This window comes from Hemicordylus capensis, chromosome 2, assembly GCF_027244095.1.
Source record: "Hemicordylus capensis ecotype Gifberg chromosome 2, rHemCap1.1.pri, whole genome shotgun sequence".
NCBI lineage: Eukaryota > Metazoa > Chordata > Lepidosauria > Squamata > Cordylidae > Hemicordylus > Hemicordylus capensis.
The window spans coordinates 230470252-230482304 of NC_069658.1; the positions used below are offsets into that span (position 1 = coordinate 230470252).

At 49.1% G+C, this 12053-nt stretch overlaps 1 protein-coding gene across 6 annotated transcripts; it reads right to left on the minus strand.

The window, feature by feature from the left end:
• Window positions 1–844: 844 nt before the first annotated feature.
• On the minus strand, window positions 845–11741 carry LOC128342301 (zinc finger protein 397-like). Of its 6 annotated transcripts, none has more exons than XM_053289465.1 (7): window positions 11585–11741; window positions 9789–9840; window positions 7945–8430; window positions 7018–7135; window positions 5731–5813; window positions 5358–5484; window positions 845–2766 (listed from the first exon to the last, which is right to left on the minus strand). In XM_053289465.1, the coding sequence occupies exons 3-7, from the start codon at window positions 8356–8358 to the stop codon at window positions 1769–1771; spliced, it is 1740 nt and encodes a 579-aa protein (XP_053145440.1). In that variant the 5' UTR covers window positions 8359–8430; window positions 9789–9840; window positions 11585–11741; the 3' UTR covers window positions 845–1768. The 6 variants fall into 6 exon arrangements, with proteins under 6 accessions (XP_053145440.1, XP_053145442.1, XP_053145441.1 ...); XM_053289467.1 differs by lacking the exon at window positions 11585–11741 and adding an exon at window positions 11195–11538; XM_053289466.1 differs by lacking the exon at window positions 11585–11741 and adding an exon at window positions 11071–11200.
• Between the last annotated feature and the right edge of the window lie 312 nt (window positions 11742–12053).

Here is a 12053-nt window from a genome sequence, read left to right on the forward strand (position 1 = left end):
TCACCTTGAAATAGGCATTAGTGCCCTCTTACAATGTTGTCTATTCCAATGGAGTGCATTAGCCCCAAAGAGTGGAGGGTGGGATCTGATATTGACCACATCAGATCCTGCCCTCCACTCTTTGGGTCTTGACCGACAAGGACAGACATTGGAATGATTGTGCACCACATGGGATCCCTCTATTACAGGCTTGCTCAACTTTGGCCTTCCTGCAGACGTTGGCCTACAACTCCCATAATCCCTGGCTGTTGGCCACTATGGCTGGGGATCATGGGAGTTGTAGTCCAAAAACGGCTGGGCGAACCAAAGTTGAGTGGGCCTCCTCTAGTAGCTGCAAGCCTCCCGTCCAGCCACCACTAGTAACAAGTGAGGAAGGAGTGGCGTTTGTGCCCGGAGTTTCCACAAGTAGCCAAGCCGAGGCACCAGGCTGTGTCGCTGTCCCACGACTTCACTTTTCTAAATTCATCTGAACTTCTAAACTTCAGGCAGAAGATGTGAGTCCAGCTGCAGCTTCAGGATTTTCACTTCGTGTCCCTCTAGGCCGCCGCCGCCACCCTTCTGTTTCTGGGGGGCTGCTCCGGTGAGTATCCTATTTGGGTGGCAAAAGGAAGCCTTCTCTGTCTGGGGAGAGGACCAGGCAGCACATGTACCCAGACTCCTTGAGTCTGCCACCCCTGGTCTTTCTTCTGAGAGGTGGGGGGGGGAGCCAGGAGCAAGCTGTCACCCAGCCGGTGGGCCCCCTCCCTCAGTGGCCCAGGGACATTTGTGTCCCCCCCCCCAATTCAATTATAGCCACACCCCTGCTAGGGTACCTCAGACCAGATAGTTTTACAACTTCAGCTACTTTTTATAAGAACCAGGCCTGACCTGCATTAATTATTACAAAATTAATCATGAAGAAATCAAATTGGTAACTTTCCCTAGAGCAACTTCCCCTGGTGAAAGTTCCCTAGAACTTTCTGACCTTTTGTAAACCAATGTACCCCTTCTATTGCAGGCCTTTGGCTAGAAGTACCCCACAAAGAGTGTGAATTAGTGAGTGTGCAGGCACACACATCTGTGTATGAATATGCACAGTCATGAAACAGGCTACTCCAGTCACTAGCTTACGTCCAAATGACGTTACTTATGAGTACCCCCACTGAAGTTAGTAGGACAAGCAAAGTTAATCAAAGGTGGCTCTGCTCCAGGTGCTGACATTGAGGATGACTCAATTGCCATGCACACGGGGCAGGGCCTACTCGGTGGTTGGCCCCAGGCTCCAGAATGCTCTCCTGCTGGGTGTCCCTTCTCCGCTGTCTGTGGCTGCTTTGGAAAAACAACTAAAAAGCTTTATTTGTTCAGGCTTCTCCCTCCGCCCCACTTAGGGGCTGTCAATTGCTCTGCTCTCCTATTGCCCTACCTTTGTCTTTTATGCTGGTGTGTTCATGGTTCATATTGCTTTCCATTGATTTAAGTTTTTTATTGTGGTGATTATTATAGTGTTTTATTGTGTAGTAACTTTTGTAAACTGCCTTGGGATGAGTTTTGTAAAAAGCAGTACAGAAGTTGAATAATAAATAAATAACTTAATTTGGAGGTAAGCCAGAGACTGGAGTAGCCCATCTCATAACGGTACCATTTAAATTCGTGATGCATGTGTGTCTACACAAAAGCACAAACTTAAAAGTGTTCCACTTATGGAGGCATGCTACTACTGGCTCACATCCACACTAAGTTACTCATAAGTAGTCTTATTGAAATTAATAGGACAAGTTTACATACCCTATTAATTCCAATTGGAGTACTCAGTGCTAATTTTCTGAATCCTGTCGGTCAGGCTGAGGGGAGGGGCAGGCTGAGTTTCACTACTTAGCCAGCCAATCAGAAGCAGAGGAGGAGAGTCTTCAGCCTCCTCCCTCCCCTTCTGCAGTGGACACACTGCTGATGGTTCTTCCCCTGAATGGGTTCTACTATGGGAAGTAAGCTGCGAGCTGCTACTGAAGCTCTTTCCACACACTGAGCATTGACATATTGTCTCTCCTCTGTGAATTCTTCGATGGCAAGCAAGTTGTGACCTCTGAGCGAAGCTCTCTCCACACAACGAGCACAGGTATGGTTTCTCTCCTGAGTGGATTCTTTGATGGGCAGTGAGGTCTGAGTTCTGCTTGAAGCTTTCTCCACACACCAAGCACCGATATGGTTTCTCCCCTGTGTGGATCCTTTGATGCAAAGTAAGGTGTGACATCCGGCTGAAGCTTTTCCCACACATCAAGCACTGATAGGGTTTCTCTCCTGTGTGGATTTTTTGATGGCGAATAAGCGGTGATGTTTGAGAAAACCGCTTTCCACACTCTGAGCACTGATATAGTTTCTCCCCTGTGTGGATACTTTGATGGCGAGTAAGATGCGACCTCTGAGTGAAGCTCTTTCCACACAACGGGCATTGATATGGTTTCACCCCTGTGTGGATTCTTTGATGGCGAGTGAGGTGTACACTACGGCTGAAGCATTTCCCACAGACTGAGCATTGATACGGTTTCTCCCCTGTGTGAATTCTTTGATGCAAAGTAAGGTGTGAGCTGTGGCTATAGCTCTTTCCGCACTCTGAGCACTCATATTTTCTCTTACATATAATAATGCTTGACTTTCCTCCGCAATTGTCTTTTTTGACTATCGTTTCATGGAATTCAGAGCATTCAGAAGCAAATGTCTCCATCCCCTGATATTCTGGTTCAGTTTTTCTTCTCGGCAGCTCACCCTCTTTCTCGCTCTCCCCTCGATCACCTGAATGAATAAAGACAGACTCTGATGAGGGAGAAAGAGAGCTACAGATCACAGAATAAACCCAATTTACTGGTGTGTGGGGGAAAAGAATACAAAAGTCTTTGTGGGGAGGCAGATTACACCATGTACAGAAGGACTCTGTTCATTGGCTGCAGCTGGGAACCTGGGTGGTGTTGCCTAATAGATCTATGGGTGCACGACAGGCTTCCCTCCCATAGTCTGGACACAAGTGATCCATCAATATAACCAACCCTTTTTGCAGTTAACAGGGCTCTTATCAGATATTCCCTGACTGTTTCTCCTTACAGATCTCACATGCATCAATGGGAACAAAATGGGATTAAACAAGTTGTTCTAGTAAGAACTAATCTGCCTACTTTCCTTTCACTATCCCTACAACTGCACTAAGTTTGGTCCAAATCGCTTAAGCAGTTCACGTTAGCCCACTTGGGCCTCAAACGTTCATGCATCTGCCATCTTGAATTGTGGTGGATGACATCATCACAAACTATGTGTTTGAGGTGTTGCTCTGTGTCCCTACAAATGTACCAGATATGGTCAAAATCGGTTCCCACTTGTGCCTCAAATGTTCACGTGTACGCCATCTTGAATCAGGGTGGATGGCATTACAAACTATGCCCTTGAGTTTTCCCTTTGTGTGTCTACACCTGTAGCAAGTTTGGTTCAAATTGGTCGGACAATCCAAAAGTTAGCTCACTTGAGCCTCAAACGTTCATGTGTCTGCCATCTTGGAGTGGATGACATCACAAACTATGCCGTTGAGGTGTCCCTATAACTGTACTTGATTTGGTTCATATTGGTCCAGGCATTACGGAGTTAAGAGGGGAAATACACACATGGAGGCTAGTCTCATGAGCAGAGGTGCACCTAGGTAATTTTGGAGCCTGGACTTAAGCCTTTGGAGGCCCCCTGCTCCCCTGCAAATTAAGCATAATCATGGTCCACTGGGTGATCACACTACCCAGAACAGACTAAAGAAGATTGGGGGGGGGGGGCCCAGGGGCTGGGGAGGCCCTGGACTTCGGCCCCAAAGTTCAGGGCTAAGAGCATCTCTGCTCATTAGCAGGAGAAACTGGGCTAAAGAAGCCTAGCCTGGTTCCTGCTGCTCATGTGCTGCAATGGGAGCTGTGCGGCTCCTGACAGCAAGCCTCCCTAAATGCGCGCGCGCGCACGCACACACACACACACACACACACACACAACCATTAAACAGGGTTAGCAGAGAGAGCATTCTGCTAACCCATCTTTTTGGTCATGTCACCGTGGCACGGAGGAGACCCCCCGACAGGGAGGCTACAACAAGCCTCCCGGCATCGGGGGGCTCCCCAGAATGCCCCACACACTTGCACAGGGCATCCTGGGACTTCTGGGGGCCAGGAGGCCCCTGATCCTTGCCGCCCCAACCAGCTCCATGACAGAGCCAGTAATTGTGTGGGCAGCCAATTCGGCCGCCCAGGGCTAGCTGCCCGATTGTCTGCAGGGAAAGCGGGTCAGTCCTGCTCTCCTCGCAAAACCCCTTACATTTCTCCACGCTGCTCGTGTGAAGAGCCTCATGGAATGCCAGATGATATCATAAGCTTACTGGAAAGTAGGCTTAAAATCCATGCATGCGTTCATGGCTAGTCTAGCACAGCTAACTTGGGCTCTGGGGCAAATTAAGTCCATTTATTCATTCATTCATTCGATTTCTATACCGCCCTTCCAAAAATGGTTCAGGGCGATTTACACAGAGAAATAATAAATAAATAAGATAATAAAATAAGAGAAATAATAAATGAAATACAGAAGATAATAAAAAATAAATAAGAATAAATAAGATTTAAGTTGCCACCTCGACATGGCAACCTTAGATTACAATGAATCTGGGTAACCCAAAGCAATGGCAGATGTGGGAATGCTAGAAAAAGCGCTGTTGAAGCCAAGAAATGCAGTGAGCGAAGAAATGTAACAGAAAGAGGGAAGTTTTAAGACTAATAGGATTGGAGAGGAATGGCCAAAAGGCTTCTGTGATAGCAGTGATTCCTATTAGAACAGGAAGCCAACCCTTCAAGGAAAGGCCTGTGTTATCCCAGGGCATATTGGCATTTCTTTGTATGAAGGAAAGTCATCTAGTACAAGATATGACCAGAGGAGTGTTGCATCAGCTTCGGTAAAGGAGAAGGGATTTGTGGAAGTATTAGTAATTACCCCAGCAAACAGGTCTGCAGTTTTTAGAACTGAGAAACCCCCTTCCTCCAGATATAAATGGACCAGGGCCTTCATTGTCATTTGGACTAAGCGCAAAGAATGAAGTGGGGAGACAGAAAGTGCAGAGAGTGTTCAAGGACCAGATCCTCCCCATCCCATGGCCAACAGCACACCTAGAGGCAGCAAAGCAAGGGACAGAGCTCTCAGTTCCACAAGGTCACAGAACAGCTATTCTCTTTCGGAACTGCTGTCCTCCTTTGAGTGGTCCCTATGTGACCTTGTGCATCCAGGAAACCTGGAAGAGCCGCTGATGTCCTCAACAGCAGCCCCCCAGGCCACCGATGCAGACCAGCAGTATCAACAAGGGGAAGCTGAAGCCTTACCCAGAGAGGCCAGATGCTCGCAGATTTCCTCCATGACTTCTCCGTGCAGAGCCCTTTGGTCTGGATCCAGCAGGGCCCACTCCTCGTCGGAGATATTCACAGCCACCTCCTCAAAGTTGAGCAGACCCTGAAAGAGGAAACAAACATTCTCCCTTTAGGGCTAATGTTGCAATCCAGAGGACAGTAAAAGCAAGGTATCTGTGAGTTCTCCTGCAGGACCCAAAGCTGCCCCAGTGGCCTTCAAAGCCTTCCGAGGGGGTAGCTAAGCCAAGTCAAGTAAGAGAGGCAGATGCTTCCAGATCCAGGGAGACATGCAGGGGACAAAGGCCCCCAGGCTGTACCCCACTCTTCTCCTGCAGGATCCCTTTCCTACCTGGTCCAGTTGCAGAGAGACTCTTTCGGCCCCACCACAAAGAGGAGAAGTCCTGGACTGAAGAGCCAGTGTGATTTTGCCACCTGGGAAGGGAAGGAGGCAAGGGAGAACAAACAGAACTTGCTTGCTGCTTGCACCATTCAACAGGAGTGGTGTTAACTTTGTTTATATTAACGACATTTTCTGTCCCTGCCTTTCGGTCATACACCCCTGAGATAGCTAACACTACATTTTAACATCACATTAGAACCACATTTTTTAAAAGAAGAAAAGAAACCAAAAATATAGTAAAATCTCAAACACAGATTCAGTCAGCCACAACACAAACAAACAGTAGAATAACTACAACGCAAACACTATGAATAGCCAGGGAGAGTTAAAATACCTTTATGGCTGCTACAGAAAGGTAATCAGGGTGGATGCTTGGTGGGACTGGTAGACCTAGGGAATTCTATAGATGAGAAAAGGCCCCACAACTAATAAAGCCCTGTTCAGAAGGTGGGGGAACTCGAAGAGACCCTTCAAAGAAGAGGACCAGGCAGGGTCATATGGAGGCAGGTACCCCAGGTCCAGATTGTTTAGAGCTTCAGGGTTCAAACCAGCACTTGGAATGGGTAACCCTGAAAGCCTTAAATGGCCTGGCACCTGTATACCTCCAGGGGCTTTCTTCCCCTGGAACCTCCTCACTCATGAAGTTACCCTGTAAAGACCTTGCTGTGTATCTCCCTAGTGGTCCCTCTTAGAAGATTTAGGGAACTGATTTTTCCATTATTGGTCACATCCTTTGGAAATGGGGGTAGCGTCCTCACTGTACAGCTTCTGTTTCCACTTGAAAATAGGTGGGTTTGCTTAGACAAGGGCTGTTCCCCATTTACCCAGATGACTCCGAGTCTAATTTTACTCTTTCTTATTTACAATTAGATGTGTTACATTGGAAGCATCATTGATGGGAAAATTCAAGCTAGAGAACAAAACAAATATATATCTCTGTCTGTGTGTGTGTGTGTATATGTGTGTGTGTGTGTGTGTGTGTGTGTATATATATATATATATATATATACATATATATATATGGAGGTCTGTTTGCAGCTTTAAAAGCCATCTGTTTCTATATCTATATTTACTGGCAACAAAGAAGATTAGAGGGAACCAAATTTTGAAACTAAAACACCTTTTTAAATTAGAGGAAGACCCCATGTCTGAAGGCAATTGAAAAAGCAGACCATGGATGTCAAGGTACACTCAAATGAAGGACACAAAGATTAAATACAACCCATTACTCCTTACCCAGCAAGATGGCCCCTCTGTCACCTTCTTCTACAATCCACCTGAAGAGGGACTCCTGCCTGAGATCCAATGGAACCTTCTCTGCCTTGGAGAAATCGGTGTCCACTCTTGACAGCCTCTGAAAGACCAGTGTAGGAATGTGGAGAGGAAAAAAGGAAGTGGTTCACATCTAGGACTGCTTTCTCCCATATCAACCTCACATACACTGGAATTGTACTTGGGGACACTGCTCCGTGTTCTAGCTACCCTAGACAGAGCCTTCTCAGCAGTGGCTCCGAGATGGTGGAATTCCAGTCCCAGGAAATCTCCTCTGCCTTGTACATGACATCTGACAGAGATGCAGCAAAGGCAGCTTTGTGGAGGACAAGTCTATCAATGGCTCCTAATCTGGGGGCTATAGGCCACCTAAGAGGCAAGATGCCTCTGAATACCAGTTTCAGGGGAGCAATAGCAGGAGAGAGGGCATGCCCGCACCTCTTGCCTGTGAGCTTCTTGGAGGCATCTGCTGGGCGAATGTATCAAACAGGATGCTGGACTAGATGCCCTTGAGCCTGATCCAACAGGGCTGTTCTTATGTTTCAGGGGGTTTTGGAGGTAACAAAATTTGAATGTCTGGCGGATGGGTGGTGGTAGATCTTGTGGCTCAACAATCAGCTGTGGCTGCTGGGTTTTTATTTGCCTCAACTGATTTCTACAAGTCTTATAGCTGTTTTAATACGTTTGGTTAGCTACTCGCTGGATTTTTAATCAAAACACAAATATTTTAAAGCCATAATTAATGTATGGTGCAGTTGAAAAAAATGAGCTTGGGACAACCCTTCCTCGAACGTTTCCACCAAAAACATTACTACTCATTCACATTTCTAGGACACCCTTGTTCATATTTTCAGCCCCTCGGAGTTACCAGGATGAAGCAGACGTTCTCACCTGCTGCTCCTCCTGCCTCTTGTCCTCTGCCTGGCTCAGGAGGAAACCTTCTGCCAGGGCCACTGCCTGGGAACTGGTCTCTGCTCTGCATTCTCTCACCCAGCTCTCCATCTCTGGGGGCAGGATGGCCAGGAACTGCTCCAGGATCACCAGGTCCAGGATCTGAGCTTTTGTATGTCTCTCTGGCTTCAGCCACTGGTGGCAAAGGCTGTGGAGTTGGCTGCAAATCTGTCGGGGCCCCTCGGCCTCCTGGTAGCAGAACTGCCGGAAACGCTGGCCCTGTGCATCTGAACTGGTAGTGTCCTCTCCCAATCTCTTCTGCATGTTTTCCCCCCAGAATAACCCACTGCTGCCAGCCCGGATGGCAAAGGGGCCTCTTCCTCCTGCAGGGTTAGCCGAGTCCAGCTCTTCCATCTTTGCTCTGTATTCCCAGGGCAGCTTCCAGGAATATGAAAAGGTTGCTTTGCTCTCCACTAAGTTTCTATCCTAAAGCAAAAATGGCTCAGTCAGACATGCTGTTAAGTCCTGTAAAGCCAATACATCACTTGGGCAGCAGGAGTGGCAGCAAAGGGTTAACACTGCAGCCAGGCACAGCGAGGCAGACAGTTTTGGGACCCAAGGAGCAAGAATGAGTCCCATCTAAGGCTTCTTTAGTCCTGCATCTGCCCATACTGGCAGACTGCCACTGACCTGCATCGTAAGGAGAGCTGGTCTTGTGGTAGCAAGCATGACTTGTCCCCTTAGCGAAGCAGGGTCTGCCCTGGTTACATATGAACGGGAGACTTGATGTGTGGGCACTGCAAGATATTCCCCTCAGGGGATGGGGCCACTCTGGGAAGAGCAGAAGATTCCGTTCCCTCCCTGGCTTCTCCAAGACAGGGCTGAGAGAGATTCATGCTAGGGATGTGCACGGAAACTGGAGGGGGAGGGGTTGCTTTAAGGCACAGGGAGGGTGTCCTTACCTCTGCTGCCTCATTTCCCCCGCTAGCGTTGCTGTCAAAATCACTGGTGCAGGGCGGCTGTATACCCTCTTTCCACCTCGGTCAGTGTAATACTGGAAGTGGCCAGCACGTGTGCGCATACATGATGGGTGCACATGTGCCGGCCACTTCCGGTATTATGCTGACTGGGGCGGCAAGAGGCCATACAGCCACCCTGCACCAGTGATTCTGACAGCAGTGCCGACGGGGGAAATGTGGCAGGGGAGGTAAGGACACCCTTCCCGCGCCTTAAAGCAACCCGCTCACCGGCTCAAACGGTTTGGCAATCTGTGAATAGACCACCAAACCGGTTCGTGCACATCCCAAATTCCTGCCTGCAACCTTGGAGAAGCCGCTGCCAGTCTGTGTAGACAATACTGCGCTAGATAGACCAGTGGTCTGACTCGGTAGAAGGCAGCCTTCTATGTTCCTAGTATTACACTCTTGCAGGAAGAAAGAAATTTAAAAGCACAAGCTAGGCAATTCCGATTAGCAACGGAGGCTTCTCCACCCCATTCCCCACCCACCCCGCTCTGCCCTCACCAGTTTCCCCAGGACTAACTTGGCAGTCCAGTCAAGTTCCCTGAAGTAGTCCATTTATTTGCTGGTGGCAGATATATTTGGTCCAGCTTCCAAATTCTCTCCCCACACATCCTGCACACATAAAAGACACACTCACTCTCTCTCTCTCCTTCCTCATTTCACTGCAAGCATTAAAGACTAGATTGTTGCTTGGTGAGCCACCATGGTGTACTGGGTAGAGTGTTGGACTAGGACCAGGGAGATCAGAGTTCAAATCCCCATTCAGCCATGAAACTCAAAGGGTGACCCGGGGCCAGTCACTTATCTCTCAGCCTAACCTACCTGGCAGAGCTGTTGCGAGGGTAAACATAAGCATGTACACTGCTCTGGGCTCCTTGGAGGAAGAGTGGGATATAAACATAATAAATAAATAACAATCAGAGTTTGGCAAGGCAGAAAAAAAAGAGAGAGACATCTACACATTTTCTTTCCATACCTTTCCCCCTTCATGCAGCCTCATAGGGGAGGTCAGGCATGATGTGCTCTTCCCCCCCCCCCATCCAATCACTCCCATCAGAAGCTGTGCCCCATATTGTACAGCACAGGGCTGCACAACTTTGATCCTCCGGCTGTTATTTGATTACAACTACCACCATCCCCGACTACTGGCCTCTGTGGCTGGGGTTGATGTGAGTTGTAGTCCACCAGCAGCCCGAGGGACAAACAAACTTGTGCATCCCTTCCCTGGTATAGAGCAAGTTCTCTTGCAGTATGGACGCCGTGCTTCTTAAAGAGCTTCACCATTTAAAACATGCACACCTGATAAAAAACAACAAGCAAGGAAATCATGCGTCTCAAATAAGCCAGGAGAGGTTGGAGAGGCAGGGGAGGAGAGAGATGGGAGGGAAGACATAAATAATAAAATGGAGCCCTTAAATGGGGCGGGAGGGAGGGAAGAGAAGGGAGGCTTATTGACGATGGGGGGGGGAGTCCCCCCCTCTGCAAGATCCCTGCCAGGGCTTTGCAAATACTGTAGCAAAAGAGCAACAAAAGTGAACCCAGAGCTCCTGTTACACACTCTCTCAAGCACACACCAGTGGCAAAAGCCTTACAGTCCAGCTTCATGCCCAGAGGTGCACCTAGGTTATTTTGGAGTCTGGACCTAAATAAAAGCCTTTGGAGCCCCCACCACTGCCAGTTATGCATCATCCCCCCCACAACACAGTATATTTAACATGAACTGAACTCACAAGAATGGGAGAATATAAAACAGATATATTTATGCAAATATGCAAAACATTTCAACACACAACATATTCCCATCCTACATATTTATTTCCCCACTCCCCCTTCTGCCTCTAAAGCACCTGGCACAGGTCAAAATAACACACACCCCCAACGGCACGGCACACACACCACCCAGGACTAAAGAGCACTTGGGGGCCCCCAGGTCCAGGGGTAAGAGCACCTCTGGATTCATTCCTTAGCCTGTGTTGATGTTGATGCTGCGGCCTCCCTCCGGCTCCACAGTGGGCTTCCCAAGACCTGAGCATTGCAATGTCCCCTCCGCATTCCTGCCTGCTGCACCTCATACTTCCTTTGCCCTCCCTAAATCCAGGCCCACCTTCCCAGCAAGGGACGAGGGCTGAGCACCGAGGGGATGTCCGCACTGCGCGCCCCTCGCTCTTGCAAAGGGTCCTCGCTTTATCTCCAAGACTGAATCCACCCAAGAAGAGACAAAGGCCCACCGTGCCTCTCTGGGCCCGCGTTGTTGTTGTTGTTGTTGTTACGTGTGTGTAAGGGTAGGCCGCCTTGCTATTGTTAAACTACAACTCCCACAATCCTTGGGGGCCAATACAGTCCGAGCTGTAGTTCAACAGCAGCTGGAGAGCCAAGGCTGCCTATCCCGGCTGGCTGTGAACCCCCTGCGTCAATCCTGCACTTCTTCCAGCTTAGAAGAAGCTGAATCGGACGGGAAGAAAACGAAGCCCCCAAAGGGAGTTTCTGCGGGTTAGAGGGAAACAGGGAACCACCCCCCTCGGGAGGCTGTCCCCGCTTCCCTTTAAAATCTCTGCCCCGGCTTTGCTTTTCATTTGCATTGCCTTCCCTTGGGCGCCCCACATGCGCTTTATGCTCACCGGGTCCTTGGACAGGGCTGATGCTGCAAGGGAGGAAAGCAAGGCTCCTTTGGAGAGAGCGGGGAGAGAGTAGAGGGGACTCTTCCAGTGCCCAGCCCTGCCCCCTCCCAAGCCTCTCTAGGAATCTTCTCTCTCTCCCTTTAACTCTCCACCTGCCTCCTCCCTGCAAAAGAGAGAGAGAGCGCGCTGCGCAGCCAAGCTTCAAGGCTACTGGGGATCCAGTAGGAGGAGCATAGAAAGCTTGGCTGCCTTGTAACGAGTCAAGCCTTTGGCCCCTCTAGCAAAGCAGATGCTCTACAAGAACATAAGAACAGCCCTGCTGGATCAGACACAAGAAGGCCCATCTAGTCCAGCATCCTGTTTCGCACAGTGGCCCACCAGATGCTGCTGGAAGCCACAGGCAGGAGATGAGGGCATGCCCTCCCTCCTGCTGTTACTCCCCTGCAACTGGGACTCAGAGGCATCTTGC